The 25,565-nt window shown below is 37.4% G+C and overlaps 1 protein-coding gene across 1 annotated transcript in view; it reads left to right on the top strand.

The window, feature by feature from the left end:
• Positions 1 to 7,735: 7,735 nt before the first annotated feature.
• Positions 7,736 to 25,565, top strand: part of CC2D2A (coiled-coil and C2 domain containing 2A) — a 52,711-nt gene continuing 34,881 nt past the window's right edge. Inside the window, exons 1-10 of the mRNA XM_079307419.1 lie at positions 7,736 to 7,872; positions 12,990 to 13,078; positions 13,585 to 13,686; positions 15,517 to 15,618; positions 16,428 to 16,604; positions 16,769 to 16,919; positions 18,059 to 18,195; positions 19,443 to 19,574; positions 21,421 to 21,630; positions 23,746 to 23,849. Coding sequence (XP_079163545.1) covers positions 7,830 to 7,872; positions 12,990 to 13,078; positions 13,585 to 13,686; positions 15,517 to 15,618; positions 16,428 to 16,604; positions 16,769 to 16,919; positions 18,059 to 18,195; positions 19,443 to 19,574; positions 21,421 to 21,630; positions 23,746 to 23,849 — 1,247 coding nt within the window. The 5' untranslated portion in view covers positions 7,736 to 7,829. The remainder of the gene's footprint in view (positions 7,873 to 12,989; positions 13,079 to 13,584; positions 13,687 to 15,516; positions 15,619 to 16,427; positions 16,605 to 16,768; positions 16,920 to 18,058; positions 18,196 to 19,442; positions 19,575 to 21,420; positions 21,631 to 23,745; positions 23,850 to 25,565) is intronic.

The raw sequence follows: 25,565 nt of genomic DNA on the forward strand, positions 1-25,565 counted from the left end.
TCTTCCCACAATTCACACCAGTATATGGGGAGGTCTGGTTGGTTTCAAAACATTGTAGAATAACAAAGAGCAAAATTTCTTCATGATCAAATTTGAAATTAAGCAGTGATTTCTATACAATATATTGGTCATTCTACACATGCCATAATGACATATAAAATTAGGCATCCAGATCAAATTAATCATCTAGACTTTGCCTGCAGTCCACAGAGAGAAGTGTCACCAGGAGGAACTCCCAGAAGGAAGCAAGTCTTTACTGCAGTACCAACCCTTGGACTTCCTGATCAAGGCTACAAGAATTCAAACCATCAGGAAACTGTCAAACAATATCCACAATATCACTATTCCTGAGATTCTTAAGTAGAAGTATATATACATTTACTTGGGATATGTATGTAAAGATAAATAAGTAAAAATAAAGTTATTCAAAACAAAACAGCTCTCCACAGTCTTCTACTCTTTCAGACCTTCTTTATACCTGGTAGAGTGACATTAAGGAAGAAGTTAGTCACATGTTTCACTGCTGAAGATTTTTAACCTAGATAATTAATTTAACATCTATCTACATTTTCAAATGTTTATGAGTATGTCACATAGAATAAATACTTTCACTTTCTTGACTACTGGTATTCAGGTTCTTATAGTTAGGCTGTTACACAATTTTTACAGGAGCAATAGGTCCTCAATATTTTACAATGCTGAGAGAATATTGAGGAAATAATTACTAATGGACATCAGTACTGAGAAAATTATCTATATTTTAAAAATATTTTTAAATATACCTAGCACCGTGTAGCTACTATTAGGATAAGCAAAAATATACAACACTGGAAGCAATTTATTTCACTCACTAAGGTATTTACTGAATAAAATGGTTTTCACTGATTGGTTAATTTATTGATTTATTTATCCATTGACAGTTAATTCATATTAGAATAATTATACTAAAGCTGTACTAAGCAGTTTGGTGAGCCAGAACTTCAGTGGTATGTGGAAATGGGGCTTGCTTTGGATATGTCTTTCAGTAGCTGATGAGTCCCATCCAAGAAATAATGCACGAAAGTAAACAGGAAAAAGATAGAGTTGAGAAAGCAATATACCACTATCTTTACCAATGAGTAATTCTTTCAAGAAGCAATTTATTCCTTTCAGTATAAACTATCTAGACTTCAGCTCAGAGAGCATTTAGAGGTCATACACATTTTTCTGTAATTCCTTATGTCAACATTCCCAACTGAGATTACGTCAGCATTTCTGAATTCCAGAGGCATAATTCTTCCTCACATCCACAGGAAGAAATTTCAAAATATTGTCACAAAATCCTCAGTCATTGATACTTGTTTTTGCCCTAGCTGCATATATCAGATCAATTAATGAAAATTACTACCTAAAGGAAAAGAAAAACTAATTAGACATGTTATACACATATCTTTTAATAGCAAATATTCACAAAGAGAAAGTTGCCTTGGATTATTTGGCTTATATTCCTCAATTCTGAGTATAATTTTGGTATAATTTTGGCAGCTACCTGCTGGAAGAAGTGTAAGGAGATTTTTTCCTCCACGCAGATTGTTCTTGCAGTGGCAAGTATTAATGTAAAATTTCTCTCACCTGATTTTAATTTCTAAAAGTTCAAAGATCACTGTGTAGGTTAAATCAGTTGTTGGCTCCCCTGTTACCACTGCAAAGAAATAGGTGGGTAAATCTCTGTTTGGATGACCCTGTATTAGAGATTTATATTAAGAAACAAGAAACCAGGAGGTACCCATGTCTTCACATCACCTGTATGTAAGTTACTTAGGTTAGCCTTTAACTTTGAGATGGCAACAGCTAAATAAGATGTCTGCTCTTCAAGAAAAATCTGCTAAGTGGAGAAATTTGCATAATTTAATTTGGCACTTTATCAATGTCTCACAATTAGAAAGAAGATGTGGATTTATGAAAACAGAGAAGTACCTGATAATGATGGAAGTGTCCTCTTGACAGATCTCCCATTAAGTATTGCTCGAGTTCTTCCTGGGACAACTTCAACTTGAAGTAACTTGACTGGTGTCCATAAAATTTTGCAATATATTAGGATGGGCTAGCAATCCTTTCATGCCTCCAAATTCAATACACTTAAGTATATTAAAAATACTGAAATTTTTAAGGATGCTTAAATGAATCCTGGAGTGATTCTACTCACACCAAAGTAAAAAATAACAAACTTGTTTCTTTTCAGCTTTAAAGAACCTATCCCAAATCTGAAATCCAATACAAAATATAAGGCAGAATTTGTAAAATAATCTCTGTAGTAAACTAATCTTGTTTATACTGTCTTAACCTAGGGAGAAAAATACTGAATTCTTGAAAAAAAATAAATGAACTATGGCTCTCAGTAGGCTCTTAAGTAAATTTTTTGCAAGAAGAAGGTGGGATTTTTAGAAAAGTATTGCATGAAGGAAATGTACCAGCAGTGATTTTTCTTTCAGTACTTTCAGTGAAGTGTTATCTCTAGCGTCAGAAGAAAGTGAAAAGGACTTAAAACGTTTGAGCTAAACAACAATCTCTCATCATCTGAAAATTTGCCTACCACTGATGTGATTTCCCTTCCATGCACCACCTGCATTCATGCACATTTTGTCAGGCATTCTGGTGTGTGAACACAGATCTCTAAACTGCATGTGACAAATTACAGGAGATGCTACTTGTGATTTCTGTCATGTTGGAGTAAGGTGTGATCAGTTTAAAAATAATTAAGATAAGCAAAATTCATTCTTTCTTGTTTGTAACCTCCCTTAAACTGGGATCACTGTAGGGCTGTACATAACACCTAAATTCCTATTCTAAGAACACAGCAACATGCACTCTTCTTCTGTGGCTTGTAGCACCTACTGTTTCCCTTCTGTTGGTTTTACAAATTTTGACTTTGATTCTAGGCAGGCAATAAGAGGTGTATATGGCAAAGCAAACCTTATAATATCCTCAAAGGCTGAGAAATAACTCCATTGCTCTTTGTCCCCTGTAGAGTTTTAAAATGTTTCAACTCTGAACTAGGGGTCTGTGATGCCCCTGCCCTCTCCTAGGGCATCCTGCATCAGGGCACCACAAGCTGCCACCTACTCTGCCTGTTCTAAAAGCCAGCCTTGGCCACCATTGACTAATGGCAAAGTGTGACACTGTCACACCTAGCAGAGCAGAGCAGCTCACACCACCTCATGTGGAGCACAAGGTGTGATGCCCAGTGTAATCAATGGCATTAGGCTGGCCTTTGTTTTTATAATGCTGGCTGAGACAAATGGCTTGTCCTCCACCCCAGGAAACATGTGCTTTGGATTCTGTATGTCTCCTGTGAGCAGAGTCCTTGCACTGACATGCTTTCAAGCAGCTTTCCATCCTGTTAAAGCAAAGGAAACTTTGCTTCTCCTTTATGGTCTCATAATAATGTCCCTTACATAAGTGCTGCTCATATTTGTCCATTATTTAAACTGTTTGTACAACTGTTTCTGATACTGGAGTATATTTTTGGGACACATAATTATTAGCAAAACAAGATCTTGAACCTGAGTTCTTGCCAAAATTTTATATGAAGTTTCACCCACTGTATCATTTGCAGAGTCCCACATGCAGTGATTCTTAGCAGATAAAAGAGATGTGTGTTGTGCATGTTACCCTAAGAAACCTGTCCCCCTATTACAGATCTTTCCTTTTCCTGAAACCTTTTATCATGTCAAATGTTTCTAGCTATGACAGTTACTATTTTTACAATTAAAAATGTGTACTCCTTATTTATTTTAACTACTATGTTTACTTCTTCCCATGGTTTCCTTCTTACTATAGTATTCAGAAAGGAGAAGTAATTTAACCATTTCTCTTTATGTGATTCCAACTACTAAAATTTTGCAGTAAGAGACCTGATGTTATAGGGACTGTTTATATACAGATGATTATAAATAGGTCCAACTCAATTTTGTATTTTTAATTTTGTTTATTCTGATCATACTAGAGATATTAATACACACAGAAACATAAGAAATTATTTTGTTAACAATTCAGTGCAGCAGAAAATACTCCTCTCCAGACTTGACTGTAGAGTTATAAATCCCTTCATAACTACAAAAATTAGGTATATAAAACAATCCATATTTCTACAAACCATCTCACAGTGCTGACATTTCTGCCATTCCTAGTATCAGCATAAGCTGGTTGTGAGCATTTAACAAGCAGATAAACTATCCCTCCTCTGTTTCTCTAACAAGGGCTTGAAAAGTGTGATTTCCTTTAAGCAGGCTCTAAAACAACTATCACAGACTTCATATCAATTTTTTCCCTCTACAGAAATACTAAAGTATATCAATAACTCTAGGAAGTTATAATTTGTATTACTTCTTATTCTGAGCACCTTCTGGCACATTTTTTTAATCATGGGGTGGAAAAAAGCCTGTTTTACCAATAACAGCATCTGGGAGATGACTTCTCTTAATCCTGCTATGTTTCCTGTAATTTTTTCCCCAAATGACAAGCTAAGAAGTTTGCTGAGGCTGATGCTGATTTGGAAATGTCCTCTGTAAAGTGTTGTTCCCTTGATGCATTTCCAGTAGTTACTCCAAGTACTTTAATGCACTGGAACAGAGAGAGCACTAGGAAAACAACTGGCTACTAACAATTAGCTTCAAGGATTTATCCTTACATGAAGTTTCCAGGGATTTTTTTCAAAGTCAATTTAAGGGTTTCTAAACTATATCTTTCTAAATATTAAAAAAATAATATTTACTTGCTGAAATGTTGTCACATAGTCTGAATTAGAGGTTTAACACCTCTCTTACTCAATAGACTGAACCAGTCTCTTCCATAAGTGATTGGTATTTAAGAATCAATGCTCTGGTTCATACAAGCTCCAAGAAGGTCTGTGCCACTACTTACTTTAGAAGAAGTACACAGAAATTAAGTCAGATAATTTAGCAAAGTTAGATACTTAAAGTTAGGATAAATGACTATTTTATTGTACTTCAGCCTGACATAACCATCTTTGACCCTGTAAAAATATACTGTGGATATTTGCTTTTTAAAATCACTGCAGCAACTGAAATGGTCTGCTGAAGCTGCATCCTCTCCATATTTTATTTATGATTTCCCTTTTAATGCAGATGAAATTGTTTACTAAAAGAAGTTTGCCAGAAGTGTTTTAGTGGTTTAATCTGACTCTTTTCTCTTTAAAAGCACAGCAGAGGCACTGCTTTTAGGGAGAGTGTGGTGTTTGGCTCTTGTCTGTGATCCAAGAGCTGCTGTATAAGAAGATCCATGTAGGAAACAAACATTTTCCTTAAGCTCTGTTTTAGTGTCACTGAATACAATGTACTTTCATGAATGAGACAGACTTAAGTAACACAAAATCCTCAAAATTATTTTCTACGTACTTTTGATGCTTTTTTTTTTTTTTTTTTTTTTTTTTTAAGAGCAGTAAGAGAAACTTCTCTGTGTTTCTGTTGTTAGTTTTCAGTGCTTGGAAACCACCTCTGAGCTAGTGGAGAGCTTTATAGTTCTTGTATCCAGTTGTTTATTACATTTTAAAGTGTCTGTTATAGTACTTAACTTCAAGAAATGCTACCAAACTGTTAAAGAAAGCTGCCATAAAGCACTTCTTCAATGTTGTCACATTCTACATTTACATGTGCCTTTAGGTAAGACTTTAAATTTGATACATAAAGCTTGATATGAAAAAGAGATTGATGTGCCAAGTGATAAAAAGGTTGCTGCTTCTTGCAGTGCTGTATTTCTTGTGCTGTGAAGAAGGCATTTGATGAACCTGGCCAGCAGCAAGGAAATGTGGCCATTTTTACATAACCCTTAGCCTGGTGAGACATACTGAGGGAAGTGGTGCTGAGGAAAATGCCCAGGTGGTTTGGGAGGGAGTTACTTTTTCTTACAAAGCCACTTGCTAAGGGTGCTTAGCCTCCTGTGCTAGTTGAGACATATTTAGATATCTGATAGATATATTTAGATATATTTAGAAATCTAATAATACTTCAGGACAGTAGTTGGTAAGGCTAAGCCTCAGGCAGGAGATAACTTCTCCTTTTTCATTAGGTACCTCATAAGAGATAAGGAGGGATATGAAGATCACTCTGTATTTTCTAGGCTGGGCTGGAAGCACATTTTGAAGCAAGTATGCCTGAGCCTGTACACACCCAGTACAAAGAAGTGACAAGGAAACCACAGGTGACCTGTGTCAGCCTCAGTTAACCCTCTTGCCAAAGAGATTCAGCCAGGTACACAAAAAGGTCCCACATTTTACTCCCATAAGTTGTTTCATGGGGATTTTAAAATCCAGAATAAACTATGCTGTTGTGATTTACTTCATCTGGGGTTTTGCATGGGTGCAGCTATGCTGGCACAAGCTTTGTGCCAGGAACAAGTAAAGCCATGGCTGTTTTCCATCTGGGAAAGGTAAAGCAGGACAGGAACCTGCAGCAACAGTAGCAGCAACTTGAGCTGTGTAGATATAAACATAAATCTTTCCCCAATGCTTGTAACCAACAGCCACTTCCTAGTGCAAACAAAACCAAAGAAATTTGGTGGGTAGAAGTGATTTCAATGCTGAAAGGAGGGAGAAAGGGGATTGAACACATCCCTGCGATCTGAATATTTCAGTGGGCTTTATGGATCACAGATGGGTTGTTTATCTAAAAAATAAAAATAACAAGAGTGTTCATACAGCATGTACAGGCCCACATTACTCATTATTACATGGAATAATTAAATGGATACATATATTTTTAAGTATTCCTTTATGACAAAAAAATAAGGCTTTTTAAATATACTAAGCCTGTATGTAAAATAGTGCAATTTGAATGTCTGGGGGAAAAAATGTTAGGTGGGACATCTCTCATAATCATGATGCACATATAGAAGCACATCTCTGAGTAATTCCTTGTTGCTTGTGACAGCCAGGTGTCAAACACTGCCCAGCTGAACTGCAGTGAAGAATCCCAATGATAATCATGGACATTAGTGTCCAGTTTATAGGGATAAACATGGGATATGATCATTCTTCACTGAGAATAACAGGAATCTTATATATATATAGCTGTGAAAAGTGAAAAGTAAGCCAAGACTCTCTCTTAAGCTCTTCTCATCTGTCAGTATCATTCTAGTTAATTTAATTTTACATAATTTCTTTGCAAATACACTGCAAATCCAAGTACCACGGCTGGAAATAGGCACCCTTAATGTGTTTTGGATTTCTAGTTTTTTAAAAATTCTATTTCGTATTGATCCACACTCAGTTTAATTATCTTCAAATTATTGGTTAAATATATTTAGCCTTGCGTAGATTGCAAAACCACGAAGTTATTCTGCTTTCTCATCTGCAGAGCCGCTGTCGAGGAAACCGTGTTTAGACAGTAGAATGTCAGGAGGGGAAAAGAAAGCCCAAACCCCTGCGGTATGAGGAGAATAACCGTGAAGGTAAGGCAGATATCTATATTTGTACATGTAGAATATATTGGTGTGAAGCTGTCGCGTGTCCGGCCGTCCGTCCGTCCGTCCCCGGCCGCGCGCTCCCGCCCCGCGCACGCGCGCAGCCCCGCGCACGCGCGCTCGCTCTGCCCCGCTGAGGCCGGGGCGCGCTCCCGCTGCCGCCGCGGGCCGGGGCGCGCTCCCGCTGCCGCCGCCGCGTTTCTCTTACTGTCCCGCAGCCTTTCCCTTCCCTTTCCACAGCCTCTCCCTTCCCACCGCAGCCTTTCTCTTCCCGCCGCCGCCTTCCCCTTCCCTTCCCGCCGCCTTTCCCTCCCCGCCGCAGCCGGCGGTCGCTGCGGTCCCGCCGGGCCGCGGCCGAGCGCGGCAGCACCATGTCGGCAGCACGGCCCGGCGCCGCCGCCGAGGCAGAGCGCGGTGAGTGACTCCAGCGGCCGGGCGGCTCCGCCGGGCTCTGCCTGCAGCTCCCGGCGCTGTTCTTGGGCCGTGTCTCCGCTCCGAGGTTCCCTGCGGCCGCAAACGGCAGCGCTGCGCTCGAAAGGCGTGCTCCTGTCGCATTTAAATATGGTTAGGTTATGAAATGCCCTTAGGTTTTTCAGATATACTTATGTAGACCTGCGGTATTTGTATAACTGGACGTGAACCGGCCCCTCAGCCTTTGTCCATCCCTGGGAAGGTGGTGGAACAGTTCATCCCAGAGGTCATCACCAAGTATGCAGGAGAAAGGAAGGTGATCTGGACTAGTCACCATGGCTCTGCCGTGGGGAAATCAATCTCATCTCTGCCTGCCATGGCAGGATGGATCAGTGAGGGGAGAGCAATGGGTGTTGTCCGTCTTGGCATCTCAAGGGTTTTGCCCTGTCTCCCAGGCTATCCTCCTGCAGGTGAGCTCGGGAAGTGTGCGTTAGGTGGATGGTCAGGGAGGTGCATCCAGAGCTGGCTGAATGGCAGAGCTCAGAGGGCTGTGATCATCAGAGTAGGAGGCCTGTAGTCTGTGGCATTCACCAATAGTGAGTCCAGTCTTAGTTTGTTTATCAGTGACCTGGACAATGGGATGAATGTGCCCTCAGCAGGTTTTCTGGTGGTACAAACTGGGGGAGTGGCTGGTACACCTGAAGGCTGTGCTGCCTTTCAGTGGGACCTCGACAGGCTGGAGAGTTGGGCAGAGGGGAAATTAGTGTGGTTCAGCAAGGGCAAGTGTAGGGTCCTGCACCTGGGGAGGAATAACCCCAAGTACCAGCACAGGCTGGGGACTGACCTGCTAAAGAGCAGCTCTGCTGAAAAGGACCTGGGAGTCTGGGTGGGTGACAAACCAGCCAGCAGTGCCTTTGTGCCAGGAGGGCCAGGGGGGCATCAGGAGTTATGTGGCCAGCAGGTCCAGGGAGGTGATCTTCTCCCTCTACTCAGCCCTAATGAGGCCAGTTCTGGAGTACTATGTCCAGCTGTGGGCTCCTCAGTACAAAGAAAGACATGGAGCTACTGGAGAGGGTCCAGTGGAGGGCCATGAAGATGCTGAGGGGTCTGGCCTATTTCTCTTATGAAGAGATTGTGGGAGCTGTGCCTCTTTAGTCTGGAGAAGACTGAGAAGGGATCTCATTAATGCAGATGCCAAGAGGATGGTGCCAGACTTTTCAGTGGTGCCTAGTGACAGGACACAGAGTAATGGTCACAAACTAAAAGTTTCACTTCAACATGGGAAGGAATGTTTTTTTTCCACGGAGTGTGGCAGAACACTGTAAAATGCCCAGGGAGGCTGTGGAGTCTCTCGCTCTGGAGATATTCAAAACCCACTGGGACACATTTCTGTGTCAGCTGCTCTAGGTGACCCTACCTTGCCATGGGGATTGGACTGGAAGGCATATCCAGAGGTTCCTTCCAACCCTAATGATACTGTAAACCTCATAATCTCTGCTTGAAGAGTTCCTCATGGGTATGAAGATGTGTAGATTTATTGACATGCTATTTTTACTCTCACACATTAAATACTCCTACAAAGAAGGAGTGTGTAAGAAAGTGATTGTGGGAAACTGCTAGAACTGGATGTGTAGTCTTTCTGCATGGGCTTATGGTTTACCTAAATAGGATGTGTAAAAGAGCTAGTTAAGAGCAGAATATTAAAAATCAGTAGAGTGAAAATCTAATGAAGTATAAACATACTTAGTTTTTTCATCAATGTCAAATTTTACCAAAATGAAATGTATGTATTATCCTTAAACACATTTTGACAAAATATGGTACAGACAAATTTTTAAGGCATTTACAAATTAGGGATGTTTCCAGCTCTTCAGGGTCTGTATACTTTTCTTCTTTATGTTTTTAGAGTCTCACTATGCCAGCTTGTGCTAGGAAGTGCTATGCTGTTGACAGATGGAGTCCAAACAATTTTCAGAATTGATTGCATGGGGACATTGAGGCACCCTCTAGTGATGGTTGTTTTCTTTTACAGAAGCTCATTTTCCAAGAATAAACAGAATAGCTCAGCAGAACTCTTCAGAAGAAAACTAGTTTCTAGTTTCCCTATGTGACAAATGTTTTATTATCCTAACTATTTTTCTCTGTTACTTCTGCTTCCAAAACAGTTGTAATTTTTCAAATTTTATATGATAAGTGAAAAGTGCAGCATGCAGTATTCTGGATAGACCATAGCATTGGTTTACTTAATTGCAGTATAATTTATCTTTCTGTTTGATTGGGTTTTTTGAAATTGCATCTGACATTTTGAGAAAGACTACACCTTGAGCTGGAGCCTTCATGTATCTATTCAAAACTTACTTCAATTCCTCCCCACCTATCCAGGATTTAGCTTGACAGATTTGTAAATAATTTAAATTTCCACGTTTTATATGTTATAGTTTTCAATATGCTGATGCTGCTGTTAGCTATTGAGTTGCCCAGTTATAAAGTAAGAACAGATTTGAGTTTCTCACTCCTTTGTTAGAATCATGATCTTTGTATGAATTTCTGATATAATTTTCTTGCCAAGTGATATCTAACCATTAAAAAAAAAAATTCCCCCTGCAGTTTCAATAGCAGCTGCTATTGAAAAGTTCTACATTGTCTGATCCACTATCTTGTTTTTGTTTTATTTTAATGCCTGTGATAATACATCACCTCTATTCTGAGGCCTTTTTACTTTGTCATAGCTGTCACCATATTATGTTAAATTTGTGGTGTTAAAAGCATACACACCCCCATACTGCTTTTTTCAGGAAAAGGGAACTGTATTTTAAAACAAGTGGGAAGTAGATAATGTTTCTGGAATCATCAATTTGTCACATTCCTCAAATAGGTGGTTTATTTTCTTCTAGCATGGAATAATTGTTTTTCTCAGCCCACTATGGCAAACTTTCTTGAAACATGTCCATCAGCTCCTTCTTCACTTAATATTCATAATCTCTGTACTATTCTCAAGCACTTAGTCTCTACTATTTTTTAATGCAATCTATTTGTAGAAATTCAGTATTTTACTCTAATCCAGTTGTATGTGCACCTAATGCCTTTATATTTTTCTTAAATGGAACAACATGGCTATATGTCAGTCCACTAGTCAGCTAGTAAATAAGAGTTTCCAAAGAAGGATTGCTTTAAATAAAAAGCAATGTCTGTAGTTATTACCTTGTGAAACCAGCATAACTGCACATGTTGCTATATATTTTTCTTCATTGTTGGTTTTGTGTCTTGCTATGCATTTATGCATTTATGCATGAAAAATACAGCAGTTTTTCTAGGATCTGTGCTGGAAGTACCATTCTCTATTTTCATTCAAGTAACTGGTGCTTGGTCACAGTGTTAATATCTGCCTTGTGCCTGGTTTCTGCATCCTTTGAGATACTTGCCAGAGTTCTGTGTCTCTGTCAGTGCAGAGAGCTTCGAAGCCACACTGAGATCCAGTGGCTCTGGCCCCTCTGAGTGCAGATGAAATCAAGGGAGAGCACTTACCAGATGACATTTTCAGGTTCTCAAGTTTAATTTCAATTTGACTATCCAGCAAGCTTGTTATGTCTGCCTGATGTGAAATATGGAGCCACTGTAGGATAATTACATTTACAATGTAAAATGTGGTGTAGATTTTTTTTCATGCAGCCTTGTAATAGTGATCCTGCAAAATGATGTGTTCATGGGTATCAGTTTTAGTTTGTTCACTTTAAAGATATATTTTGAAGTTGAGCACAACTTAGTTGACTGTAGAGCCCATTCATGTAAGCAGAGCAAAAGTGGATGTCCAGAGAAATAAAGTAACATAATCTTATTTTGATGTTACTATATTTTCAAGGAACTCCAGTATCTCACAGTATTTGGTGCAACTGCCAAAGCCTTAAAATGGTTTTCATTATATAAATAAAACATAATGACCCTGTTATCTCAAGGAACAGATTAATTAATAAAGAATTCTGCATACAGAGCATAAGTTCTGAATCCTGATGAGGTGCTTAAAGTAGCAGCAGATTTTTTCTGCCCTAATTTTGCATGTTTGCACTTTTCACCTAGCTTGTCTGGAAATGTTTACAGACAGTTGTTAAGGAGTTCACATCATCTAATCTGTTCCTTTCTAGTTTTCATTTATCAGAATAGAAGATGAAATGACACATTTGCTGCAGTGAAATAGAATATATTTTTGTATGCTAACTGAACAGAATAAAATGTAAAAAAAATTCACAAGAGGAAAATCTAAAGATAACTCTAGACCAGCTTCTTCCTTGAAATATTTTTTCTAAGTGCTTTCACTGGTGAAGGTTCCATAATTGTTTAAGGGACTCAGTTCCAGTGCTAAAATAAAAAGTTAAATTTATTTTCCAGCATGTACCCACCTTTCATACTGCAATTAAAGTTCATCATTTTCATCTCCAGCTGACAAAGCCTTTTTTCTGTGTGCCGCAATCTTTTGTGAGTCTGAAGTTTTAAAAATTGCCAGTTTTTTCTCAATTCCAAAATCTTTTCACAGGCCTTCTTTGAGCAAATGTGAATCTCTGGGGATTCTTGCATGTGTGTTCTGTACACAGATAAACACTAATGAACCATTCAAATAATTAATAAATCTTTTAAAGGTGTTAGATTGAGGGTAATGCTGAAAATTCCTGCAAAATAGGGGGTTTGCTCTTTGCACCTTTTTCATTCTTTTGAAAGTTTCCAAATGCAGTGAATGCTTCCTTCCTACAAATACAGGCAGTAAGTTGTATGATTTGGAGATACTAGAATTCTCCTAAATCTCTTGATGCTTCTGAGTAGAATCAGTAGTAGTGAGGTTTATCTTAAAGTGTTGTTTTTTTTCTAAATGATGGTGGACTAAAAGCATGCTTAAGTATTTCTTACAGTGGTTCATAGTATATAATGAAAGGTAGATCTGTTGCAGTTTAAAGGCATTTAAATTATAGTTTGTAAGGACTGGATTCCAAAAAATGTTTAATTCATTTGAATTTTCTCATGCAACTTCTTTCTATTGGAACGTGGGACTGTGGTGTAAGTGGTTTTATTTTCCCTGAATTTCTTTCACAAAATACTTAATTTAAACACATTACCATTTTTCTCTGTTTCAGAGTTGCCACCTGTTCCTTCTACATCAAGGACAAGCTTTGCAGAGCTTTCTGTTAGGCAGAGAATGAGAGATAAACTAAAAGCAGCAAGGGTAAGAGTCCTTCTGAAATCCTGGTTGATTGACCTCAGTCTTACAAGGAACACCTGCTTTATTTTACTTGTGTTGTATTTTGTGAATTTGAGTTGGGATATCTCTTTTATTTCTGGAGCTGAAAGAAAGCTCAGTTCATCAGTACAGTGACATTCCATATTGCTATTGTCTTTTCTAAAGTTTATATTTAATTTGCTGATAGTAACATAAAAGGTAGCATTGCTTTGTAATTCAGATGATACAATAATTCCAAGTTCTTCTGTGCTCTTTGTCAAAAAATTTCTTACACTATTTTAAAAGCAATGGATTTCTTTGTACGTTTATTGTACAATTTAATAAGGCGTATTAATATATGGATCTGGAAAATAACTTAAGCTGATTTTATAATTGAAAGATTCTGTCTCTAACACAAATATTAGGAAGTGTTGAGTTCCTGGGAATTATTGTAGCTCTGATAAATTTCTTTTCCTATTACAGCTGAACATTTTTTTCGTTTGTTTGCTTAGATAAAAGCTGAAATTACTTTATCACAAGAAGACCCCAGTCCACAACCAAGGCTCTTAAAAGGCATCAAAGAAAGAAAACCAGGAGTCAGACTGGATAAAAAGGTAAAATGTGCATTGTATCTGACTATTCTCATAATAAGAAAGTGAATGTGAAACATGAAAAAATCAAAGTCTACACATTCTTGAAGATCAATTTGATTTATCAGAATTATGCTAGTTTGAATTAGTAACCAGAAAGGAACTATTCTGATTATTGTTTATATTGTATATATTTAACAGTAATAAATTGTTTTCATTGTAGTGTGTGGACATTATGTGAAACTTTTGTCATTTAGAGGTTCATGACTTCTATTGCTTAAGATGCCTTGAAGTATTTAAAATTTATTGTAACAGGAGCTTTATAAAAATAAAGCTCCCACTGTAATAGAGCTTTATTTAAACAGGAACAGTACAATTGCTAAATACTGGATATTACCTCTATGTTGTTGAATTTTATTGTATTTCCTTGTTACCCTTTTATGTTGAAGTTTTTTTATGTAAGCATTTTCTTTGTAGAAAATGAATTTTATATTAAAAAAAAACAACAAAGGCTCTGCCTATGCAGAACTGGCACTCATATTCTTCAGAATTCACAAAGAGATTGCTTGCCTGTAGAAAATGTGTTCCAAAGAATGTGTTATTCCCAGGAACTAACAGCATATAGCAGTAATACCTTTATGTGGAATTCCAAACAATATGATTTGACCTGGCTAAATCACTTGTCTAGGGGGGAATTGCCATTTCATGTATGTTGTGGGAAGATTCTTGGCAATGTTATCTCAAAATAAGTAATTATTACATCTCTCAGTTAAGTAGTACTGCTTTAAAATATTTGTATTAGGAAAATGCAGAAGTGATACCTTTATTAGAGTTGTTTATTTTATATCAAGTGTATTTGAAACCTTCCACACATTAGTTTTGTTTCTTGTACTTACTTATACACAAGGTATTCTTTTGTTGTTAAACAAGTGGCCACCAGATTCAGATTGAGATTTTCTTTTTGATATTATTAGTTTTAAGTATAGGTGTAAGAGAGGTAAACTTGAGAAGTGCCTTCCTTTAATCTAACAATTCAGTCCACAAGGAAGAAGAACAGATAGAATGGAAGAACAGATAGAATGGTAGATGTGTTTTTGCTGGTTAAGCCTGATGAAAATCACTTTGAAGCACTTAAAGGAACTTGCTGAAGAAACCTCAGAACCAGTGACCTTAACAGTGATCTGTGTGTAGGGACAGATAAGCCTTCAGAGAACTGGGAATAAATAAACATGATACCCCTTTTCATGAAAAGGCAGGGGCGTGTCACCCACGGAGTTAGAGAGTAGCCTAGCAATAATTGTTTGAGAGAATAAAGTAAGTAATCTAGTGTATATTTCAGCATCCAAGCGATGAGCACCACCTTTTTTAAACAATACCAAAGTGGGTTTTCCTGATTGCAGCAGGGTTTGTCTGAGAAGTGCCCTGATTCCCTCAGCTGGGCTGCAGTGCCTGCCAGCAGCACCCCTGACCCTGCTGCGCTCCTGGGGCTGTCTGCCCCAGGGGAGGATTGGCCATTGCTGCCTCCTTTCTCTCCCTTTGGACATCAGCATGTGATTGCTTGTGTTCAGGAGTGCAGGAACAATCATCCCATCAGCAGTGAAGACAGCTACTGTCATTTAGCAATGAACCATTTCTTCCTACTCTACAGTCTGTTTCTTGACCCAAAGGAATTAAGTGATGCTTACATGTAGCCTTGTAAAATAAATATGCAATCCATTTGTTACCACAGTAGTGACGTTTCTCTTTTGTTACTTTTTCCTGTAAAAATGCAATATCTAATAACTGTGGTCAATTGTTTGTATTTTTTTATGATTCACTAAATACCCTAAAACTTATCTATATGTTTTTATGCAGTCTGATAATGATAAAATCAGAGAGATACCAGAGGGTGAATCACACTTACCATCTAAAATAAAGTTTCGTGATTCTGTAAAAAAGCTTAAGCAAAAGTCAACAGTAAGTATCAGTTCCTCCATTTCAATAATGACTATTAATTCAATTTAACCTTTATGTGATTACATGATTCTGTTTGAAGAAGCAGATAGAATTCAGTCTTGGGCAGTGGCTAAGGTTTTGTTTAATTTAAAAATTCACAAGCAGTATATGCCAACAACTGAAGTATATAAAAGGAACCTTCATCAAATATAAGAATGGATTTGGGTCATTTGATTAAATAACCCAAAAAACTCTAGTAAATCCATCTGGATAAAATTACTGGAAATTGCAGGTAAAATGTGTCTTCTGTTTAAATCCTTTTTATTGAATGCCACCAGTTGGCAGTTAAAGCATTTTAAAGACTAGTATATTGATGTTTATTAGCCACAAAATACTTCTGTTGATTCTTTTCTTAGAGGAATCATCCTAAAGCATGAATCCTTCAGAGGCAAAAGGCCATTAGAAATTTCTCTTAATATCATTTACCTGGGTATCTGCAGTGTGGCCAGAATTTAAACTCTGATGTTCTGATTCACAAATGGTTCATATTTAAAACAATGAGAATGTTAAAATTAAACCAGGTAACTTTTCAGACGAAACTTTGCAAGAAATATTGAATGAAATATATAGATATAGAGAAAATTTCACGAATAATTTACAAATTCTGGTTAGCTTCAGCATTTCAGTGAGTTTTGTGTGAGATAAAGTAGTAATAATCTTGTAACAAATGTTGATACGTGCTGTTGTTTCATATTGTTAATGGAAAGATTTATTCATTTGATCTAATTTTCCTAAAAATACCATAATAAAGTATCTTCATCTTTTTTTAGTTCCAGAATGATTTTCCTTCTGAGGAAGAAGCATACAATTTCTTTACCTTCAATTTTGATGCTGTACCAGAGAAAAGGAAAGCTGGAGCCAGGAAAAAGAATGGATCAAATGAAGAAGAAGAGATAGGAGAGGAATGTGTCGAAACTCATGAAGATGAACAAGAGGAGGATGAAGTGGTGAGAGCTGTAGGATAATGTTCATATTTTTTATTCAGACTTCTATTAATTTTATTAGTCTTTGCAAAATGGCATCTTTGGTTTCCCTAAAAATTCTGGCAGCATACTTTCCCAAGAAACTTTATTGAGAAACAAGCTAACAGATGTTTGCCCTTAACCTGTAGGATGAAGACGTACGCCTGGTGAAAGATGATGATTTATTCATAGGGCAGACAGATGAAGACCTTTTAGTAATGAAACCTGTTGATTGGGAAAGCTACACTGAGCAACTGAAAAGGGAAAAAGAATTTCTCTTTGTTCCCAGCATGTCAGCAGGTATGAAGATTGTGCTTACTGTTTAGTTCCTGTATTTTTGCATAGCATGGCACCCTTTGATCTGCTGCATAAATCTTGCATTGACTATTCTCTGGCAGCTCTCTGACATTGGTCATCCAGTCGAGTCTGAAAAGGTCTGACAGCTGGGAACATGCACACCTCAGCAGGTCACCACCTGCTGCACTGGCAGGTGTACTCAGGGCACCTCAGTTGCTTGGGGGTAACTTCCTCACTGCTGTCTGTAGGAAGTGCAAGGTGCTGGCCCCTCTTCTGCTGTTATTTAATGTATGCAGCATTGATCATATCTGTGAGCTTTTAGCCTTATTCCACAGAACTTCAAAGTCCTAAAAATTGCTTTATAATATCACTTGCTATCTGATATTTGAACTGGAAGAAATACAGACAAATCTCCCAGTATATACTGGAATGGTACCAATACAACTTGCAGTACAGTGTCATAATATTTGACATTGTGTGCCTGTTTTTTCATGTCCTGCAGTTCAGTTACGACTATTTCCCATGTGATCTGCTGTGTTCTGATTTAGGGGAAAACTTTTGTTGTAACCCTCAGTACAGTCTCTCCCTGTTTGGAGATTGCTTCTGGAAAAATGCTGAATCCATACACACAGTGAAACAGCCTTGCAGGCAGGTCTTCAAAACGAATTCCACATTTGTTATTTGACTATTACTGGATTTACGTAACTCTTCATGCATTTTGTGTGCTCTTTGTATTTTGTATGAGACTAGCTTAAGCAAACTATTCATTAACAGTAGGTCTGATTAATCTGAAAGTTTCACTTTCCATTAGAAAGGCTTAGAAATGCTTCTCCAGTCAGTTGCTGCTTGAGGGTTTTTTTCAATGCTTTGCAAGCAGCCATTAACACTGAACTCCACTAAGTAACTTGAAGTGTTTTTTGGAAAATAAATTTTTAGTTATCAGTTTATTAGAATTGTGACATTTTGTGGTACTGTCTTGATTAAGATAAGGACCTGTTTTAATTTTGTATTTATTTCTTCTTTTCCTATGTAGAAAAATACTTCTGACAGCATATTTAATATACAGTTCATTTTAAGAATTAACAAACTAAAACTACAGTTACAAGATATTTTACATGGTTTTCTTCTTAATTTCTCATTAGTGCCTGCTTCTGAGAAGATACCTAGAAATAAGCAGCCTAGGTACCTTGAGGATGAAGGTCTTTACACTGGAGAAAGGCCCTTTGTATCACAATCTAATCAAAATATTTTAGAAAACAGAATTCTCAGACAGGACCAAGTAAGTCGCTGGTACCTTTTTAATTGTAACTTTTATCAGTATTTTATTTATCTTTTTAAGTATCTTATTTTTGTTATAGTTAAGTAAGGGATGGTCATGCTAGTATGGGGCTTTCATCTTCAAGATGTTTAGCAGCATCAGATGTTGGGAAATACAGATTTTTGTAGGAGCGTGTTTTTAGTGTGGCCTCATTGTCAGAACGTCAGATTGAGTCTTACAAAATGGGTGTCTTTTCTTGGCTCTGCTTGTAGCCTGCTGGGGAGCAGGTCACTGATCAGACTGTAAGGCTAATTAAATATTGGTATAGCTTATCAGAGAGGTTTCAGAATCCTTCCAGATTTTTAAGAATGTTTTATGGAAAGACATGGGAAAGTGGCTTGGATATATTTTGTCCTACTATATTATCATCCTGTACATGGAAAGGTGTATATTCAATATAGACTTAAACTCCTGAGCAGCAGCTGCCCTTTATATTTTTTGTGATTCTGTGTATTCTCCTTGTGCTTTTGTTAATCAGATTGGGAACATTTGGATCTAAAATTTTTGAATGGGCAATTTCAGCCCTATTAGTTTTCTAACTGGTTGACTTCATGGTGTTACCACATCAGCATTTGGCTCAATGGTCAGAACAGGTATGGAACTAACAGGGTAGAGCAGCAATCTTGGACAGCTGCACTGGTTTAAGCTATATTTAAGTTCAAGTAATGAGAACAGAGGGATGAATTAAGGCAATGTTGAACAGGCAAAGCTATAGATAGCAATTGCTGTGTAAAATAGTTACCTAGTCTGCTTTCATAGATGCTGTTTAAGTAGTTCAGGTTGAGGAACAGAAGATTTGAGAGGCGTTCTGATAAATTACCTGACCTGCCATTTAGCTCTTGTGTAAAACAAGACTTAGAATTCTTTCCATTTTAGTGATTTAAGAAAATAACATGTAAGTAAGTGATGTGTTGATATTTTTTTTTCATTTCAAATCTCTAACACTGAATGTTGAAGGAAAAATGAATCAGTATAATCAATGTTTGAGCAATGTCTTGGTCTTTTAATTTTGAAACTTACCTCTGGTATATTTGAAGATTTCATTTTGGTGTATTAGGAGAGTTTTGGTCATTTTAGTCACAAGCAATCCAAAACAATCCAACAAACAATAGTTACCTTTTATTCTGTATTTTTAATAAGAATTATGGTTTTGCAAGTAATTCCTTTATAAACTAAGAAACAATATATAATTTTGTTTTCCTTTGTAGGGGAAAGAGTGGTTTGGTGATGATGGCAAAATTTTAGCTTTACCTAATCCAATTAAACAGTCTTCTACTAGGCCTCCAATATTCTCACTTGAAGAAGACATTGCACCAGAACTTGAAACAGTGTATAGAAAGGTAAGGATATTTCATATATGTAATTCCTGACACCCAGTATCCCAGTTCTTCTGCACCAGAAACCCCTGTGACCTGAAGGGTTTTGTGCTAAGAACCATGACTATTAACTGGTTTCATTTTTGTTTTGCTTTTTTTTTCACATCTGTCCTTTAAATCAGTTCTACATTATTAAGTCTATATCTGCTTTTTCATGTAAAAATGCATACAAAAGGATGAAGAGTTTAGCTGGTAGTGCTGGTTGAAGTAGTAAAGTGTCAGCCCATGACAACCAAATTTAAGTCTGTGAGTCACTAAGATCATTGTGAGACTCCCTTGGATAGAATCATAGTGAAGTAGGTTAGTTCCTGTATTAGTGTTTCTATAAAGTTTGCTCATGTAGACAGAAACTAATTTTGAGTTATGTAGCATCAATTCAGATATTTTTGTGAGGTTGTGGAGTTTTTTTCTTGCTTGCTTTTCTTGTTTGTTTTGTTTTGTTTGCAGGGGTTTTTGTGGTAAATTTTTTCCTGTTACGGAATACCTACCTTGGCAGACAGCAGTTTCAATGTTCAATCAGTACAAATCAAAATAAGTTTCAGTTTAAACCATTCAGCAATCTTGAAGCAAGCATTAATTGTTCTTAGAACTCTATTACCCTCTTGGAAAAGCTGCTGTTTAAGACTTTTAAACAGAGTACTCTTTTGGGACACACAAGTGTTTCTGACTGTTTTTGTTGATAGAGATTTAAATGTGGCCCTTTAGTTGAAGCTGGTGATAAATATGCAATCCACAGTCTGCATCCAGTACCACAGATCTGTGCAGGGTGCTTCTGCAGACAGGAAAAATTTACTGTTTAGATCATGTAAAGATAGGCCAAGTGATGTTATGTTCAAGAACACTCTGTTTACGTGGACAGTGACATAGAAATATCTAAGTCACAGTGATAAGACACTGATTTTAAGGGTCCTTTATGGGCAGAGAAATAGTTGAACCATGAGGAATTCAAAGTTGTCATTTTTATGACACATTGTATCTTATTAAACATTTTGATGAGAAGCTAAGTGTGGAAGGATCAGGTGGACTCAAGTGTGTTTCTTGGCCGTTTATATCAGTCCTATAAAAGAGCTATGCAACACCTAAATTTCCCTCCAAATCCCTCTTTTTCCTCTTCTCAGGAAGGGATTGCAACAAACACTACATAACTGTCTTTTCATAATATCTTTGAATGTCTTCTGAAGGATCCTAATAAGAGAGCAGGAGTAGTCAGGCTGGAAGTTAATTCTCTTCTGACATCAGTAATTTGAGGATGTAAGCTGTGATTGTTTTTTGGTTGCAGTGGGTTTTAACAGGCTTTCTAAGTTTTGTTGCTGAAAGCTTTCATTTGCCTTCATTGGTCTGAATTTCCCTGGTGTTTGAATGGGAAAGCAAGTAATATATTTCCTAATCTACACAATCTACAAGGAGAGCTCCTCGTCTTCCTAATCTACAAGCAGAGCAGTTCTGTGAGAGCTGGACTCTAGTCTAGAGCTCAGTGCTAAGAGGAAACAAAGCAATAAATAAGTGTGTCAAAAGAGAACTAGCAGGCTCTGCTTTTTCTAATCCAGTGTCATTGGTTTCATTGCTCAGCAAAACCTTCAGTATAGGAAGATGACTTCTTTTTCAGTGTCACATGGGCTATAAAAATTTTGTTGTTTAGAATATCCATGGTGGTTTTGTGCCACCCACTTTTCTATAAAGCAAGAGGTTAACATAGTTTAAGACTCAGCATTTAAATGTAGATAATGCTAAATAGGTCATTTTCTGACAAAATCCTTGGAAGATACTGTTGTCAGAATCTGTAAATCCATTTTATTCTTCTTTTTTTCAGGCAATAAAAATGACATCTACCAATCAGTATTTTGTTGGACCTGGAGATTTTCAGGAGCTGTTTCAATTGGATATTGATATTTCTGGACTGATATTCACCCATCATCCCTGCTTTAGCCGTGAGCATGTGTTAGCAGCTAAACTGGCTCAGTTGTATGATCAGTATTTAGCAAGAAAACAGAAGAATCTTACCAAACTTCTCACAGACAAGGTATTTCTGTTCTGTCTTCATACCTTGAAGCTGAATTTGCCAGAAGATAAAAACCTAAATATTTGACTGAGTTGCTGTGTGTTCACTGCAGAAAGCATTTTTAAGATTAGGAATTTCTTTGATCTTTGATTTTGAATTAATTCTGAAGTGAAAGAAATACAATAACATTTGCATAATATTCCTTAGAGTATCCAAAATGTTTTCCAGCGAGTGACAGATAAGATGTTACAGTATTGTGTACTGCAGCTCTGACAGGGAGACAGCAAAAAACATTACTCAATGGTGGAGGGAAGTAAGTGAAGTTTAGTTTCAGTTATCAATACAAAGAAAAGGAAGCAGTGTAATTTCACCAAATTGTACAAAAGTAGAACCCATTTTCAGGTATGTATCTGTGACAAATGCTGCGTTTTAAATGCATACTGCTGCCATATTTACTGTGGCACTCTTGTGGCATGGCAAAACCCAAGGCTGGATGTAGACTCCTCTGTTCCTGGCTCTGTTGCTGGCTTGCTGGGTGAGCTTGCAGGGCCTGCTCATCCTCTGTGTACCACCACTCTTCCTCCATCTCTACATTGGAAGTAATTGCAGTGGTCTTCTCTGGTCTAAATATGTACGTGAGCATTAGGCATTGTCAGTACAATTGTGATGTCATCAGGGCACACAAGAATACTTGTCTGTCAAAAATTAGTTGGATTATTAAGTACATATACATTCACATTTCAGATAAACTAAAGATCATTATTTTCTCCATTAAAGAACTATTATAAGAAAAAGGTAATCATTGTATACAAGCTAATTTTTATATTAGTGTAATGAGGGTCAGTAGGTGGTTTACAGATACTTCTTAATTTTTATGTAAAGCATTAGGTTATAGTTCTAATGATGGACAAACGTTTCATACAGTGTCTCAAAATGATTCCTTGGTATACTTTGTAGTGTTAGTACTTTTGAAGGATTCGCCTTACTGCTATGTGAAACAGAACATTTGGGTTATCCATGTCTTCATTACAGGAACCTATAAAACCATAGAATAATTAAGGTTGGAAGAGACCTCAAATGCCATCAAGTTCAATCATTAACCCAGCATTGCCAAGTCCATCACTTACCCACTAACCCCCAAGTGCCAATCTGCACATTTTTTAAATACTTCCAGGGGTGGTGGGTATCCCTGCACAGCCTGTTCCAGTGCTTGACAAAACTTCCAGAAATTTTTTCCTGAGATCCAAGCTAGCCTCCCTGGGACTTGAAGCCATTTCCTCTTGTCCTATCACTTGTTACTTGGCAGAAGAGACCAATATCTTTCTGCAGCCTCCTTTCAGGGGTGGTTTAACCTGGAAATAGGATGATGAAGGAGAAAAGGATGCTCTTGGAAGACCTTATTGCTCTCTGCAACTGCCTGAAAGGAGACTGTAGCTAGGTGGGGGGATCAGTCTCTTATCCCAGGCAACCTGAGGCAAGTCAAGAGGACATAGCCAGAATTTGTGCCAGGGAAGGTTAAAATGTACATCAGGAAGAATTTATTTGCTGAAATGGTCATTAGATGTTGGAATGGGCTGCCCAGGGAATAAGTGGAGTCACCATCTCTGGAAGTGTTTAAGAAATGACTGGATGTGGGACTTAGTGCTGTGGTTTAGTTGGCACACTGACATTCAGTCAGAGGTTACACTTGATGATCTGGGAGGTCTTTTTCAGCCTTAAATGATTCTGTGATTCAGTTCTATGATTCTGGGATTTTCTAATCCATTAAGGATTACCTTTAGTGGCCTTTCCTCATCCCAAGAAAGGCTGTTGAGAAAGCTGGGAATTTTTGCTGACTTGATGTCTTTTTCCACTTCCACCTTTGATTCCTGAGCTTTCAGAATGCTCCCTAGATCAGTCTTCCCCTTGATTAGATCTGTTGCAGTGATCAAAGTTAGTAAAACTCCCTCCTATATACAGGGATTCTAATAAAAATGTCATGCTGAAAAATCACCTCAGACATGGCAAAACCCTGTAAATACAGAATCAGGACAGTTGAGGGTTTTCTGTCATTAGTAATTAGCTCTTTGCTGTCAAGGTGCTGTACACTGGATGCCTTGTTAAGCCATCTGTTAATTGCTTTTTTGTTTGTTCAAGCTGCATGCTTTGAGGAGTGCTGTGCAGTACAGTATAGAAGGTGGTGGTGGTGATGGTGTTCCTGTGGCTCAGCAAAGCATACCTGAATACAAAATGGAGATCAGGTGGGTAAGAATTCATTAAATTATTGGGTTTTAAAACCATAATCCTTTTTTTACTGTACATGTTGGTACAGAGTATGATTCATGTCAGACTTTTAAATTCTACTGTAAATAGCTCTAGAAGAATTTTGAGGTTTTAAGAGTTCTCACTGATAAGTTGCATAAAAAATTATGAAGGAAATACAGTCTAGGCTGAAATTATCATTCAAAAGTGGTCTAATTTGATTTTGTTTATTAATTTCTTAATAGCTATTTAGTGGTGTGTTTTGTATAATTAAATTTAATTAAAATTAAGTATCAGTAGACTTCAGCTGGATGCACAAAGCTTTTACAATGCAATAAGGTAATTTTTTTGAACAGACAAAACCCCTAGTTTTTTCCAATCTCTTCCTCTTTACACAAGTGTTCTTGATTTCTTCCTATTCTAAGGTATTTTGGCCATGTTTGTGCCAATGGGTTAATTCAAATAAAATGGTAGAATTTTGTTTTACAAGATTACAGTTATTGTTCTTGGAGAAAAGCTGGGTAGTAAAAACATGCTGCAGTTTCTGGCTCAGTAGTGACATTTGTGTTTTTTTTGGCAGATGGACAGTGATGAGCTGTAAGTGTTAGCAGAATGATAAAAAAGATCTTTTTTTGGATATCCATGCTGAGCAGCCTTTTAACTAGTAGATAACAACAGTCTGAAAGGCTTTTGGAATCTAAGAGTAGACAGTAATGTATTCATTTAATGAAACAGAACTATAAAGTCATGTAATGGGTCACATGATAACACAATATTTTAAAAAAATTAATAAAACTTCTACTTTCAGCTTTGAAATTTACATCTGCTAAGCTTTTGCATCCACACACTTCTCTTAGGTTGGGAATTATTTGTTCAGATTTTCTGTCTTCAGGTTCAGTCTCGTAATACACTGGTATCTGTACAGAACATAAAGTAGTCTATGATTTATTATTTTATACTGAAGGACAAAGAATTTCTTCAATTGAAAATGGAATGGCTTTTACCAGTGTCTTATTAACATATCTGCTAGAGAACAAGGAGCAGGAGGTGTGCAGTTGCTATACTGTAACTCAGAGACAGGAGCTCTCACCAGGGAAAGCGTCAGAATGGTGATGGGAAGATTCACTGTGGGAATGAGATTCTTGGATTTTGGCACCAGCCTTGAGGCTTACTCGATGGTGAACTCCAGTTAGAAAGAAGATGCCTTCTCTGTATTTGATGTGTTTTTCTAGATCTTGAGTGCTTTAGTTTAGTTTCATGCTATTATGAATCTGGAGAAACTCAGCTGAAATCAGTGAAGATGGTGTTGCCTAAGTAACGTGAGATGAGTTTGGCTGCTATTATTCTAGGATTTTTCATATCTGTAATTTGTTTTGGCTACAGCTCTGTTATTGGAAGCTGTTACACATATGAAGCTCAAATGAGCTCAGGAATTTCTGCTGTCGTGGTATTCAGTACTAACTTGGACCACTTATGTTAGTAAAATCATCTGACCTATCTTGTCTCTCTTTTAATGTCACATTTCCCTGATGGTCGTTGTAGAACGATCGTGAGAAATTACAGACATGCAGCATGGAAAATAATCTAATTGTTTCCTCCACCCTGCAATAACATAACAGATGTATATGCTTTGCTTTCTGAAGATCAAAGCTGTAGTTTTCCATTGGCTTGAGGAAGAAATGTCATTTGAATACAGAAAACTTTTGCAGATTGGT

The sequence above is a fragment of the Erithacus rubecula genome, assembly GCF_903797595.1.
Source record: "Erithacus rubecula genome assembly, chromosome: 5".
Taxonomy (NCBI): domain Eukaryota; kingdom Metazoa; phylum Chordata; class Aves; order Passeriformes; family Muscicapidae; genus Erithacus; species Erithacus rubecula.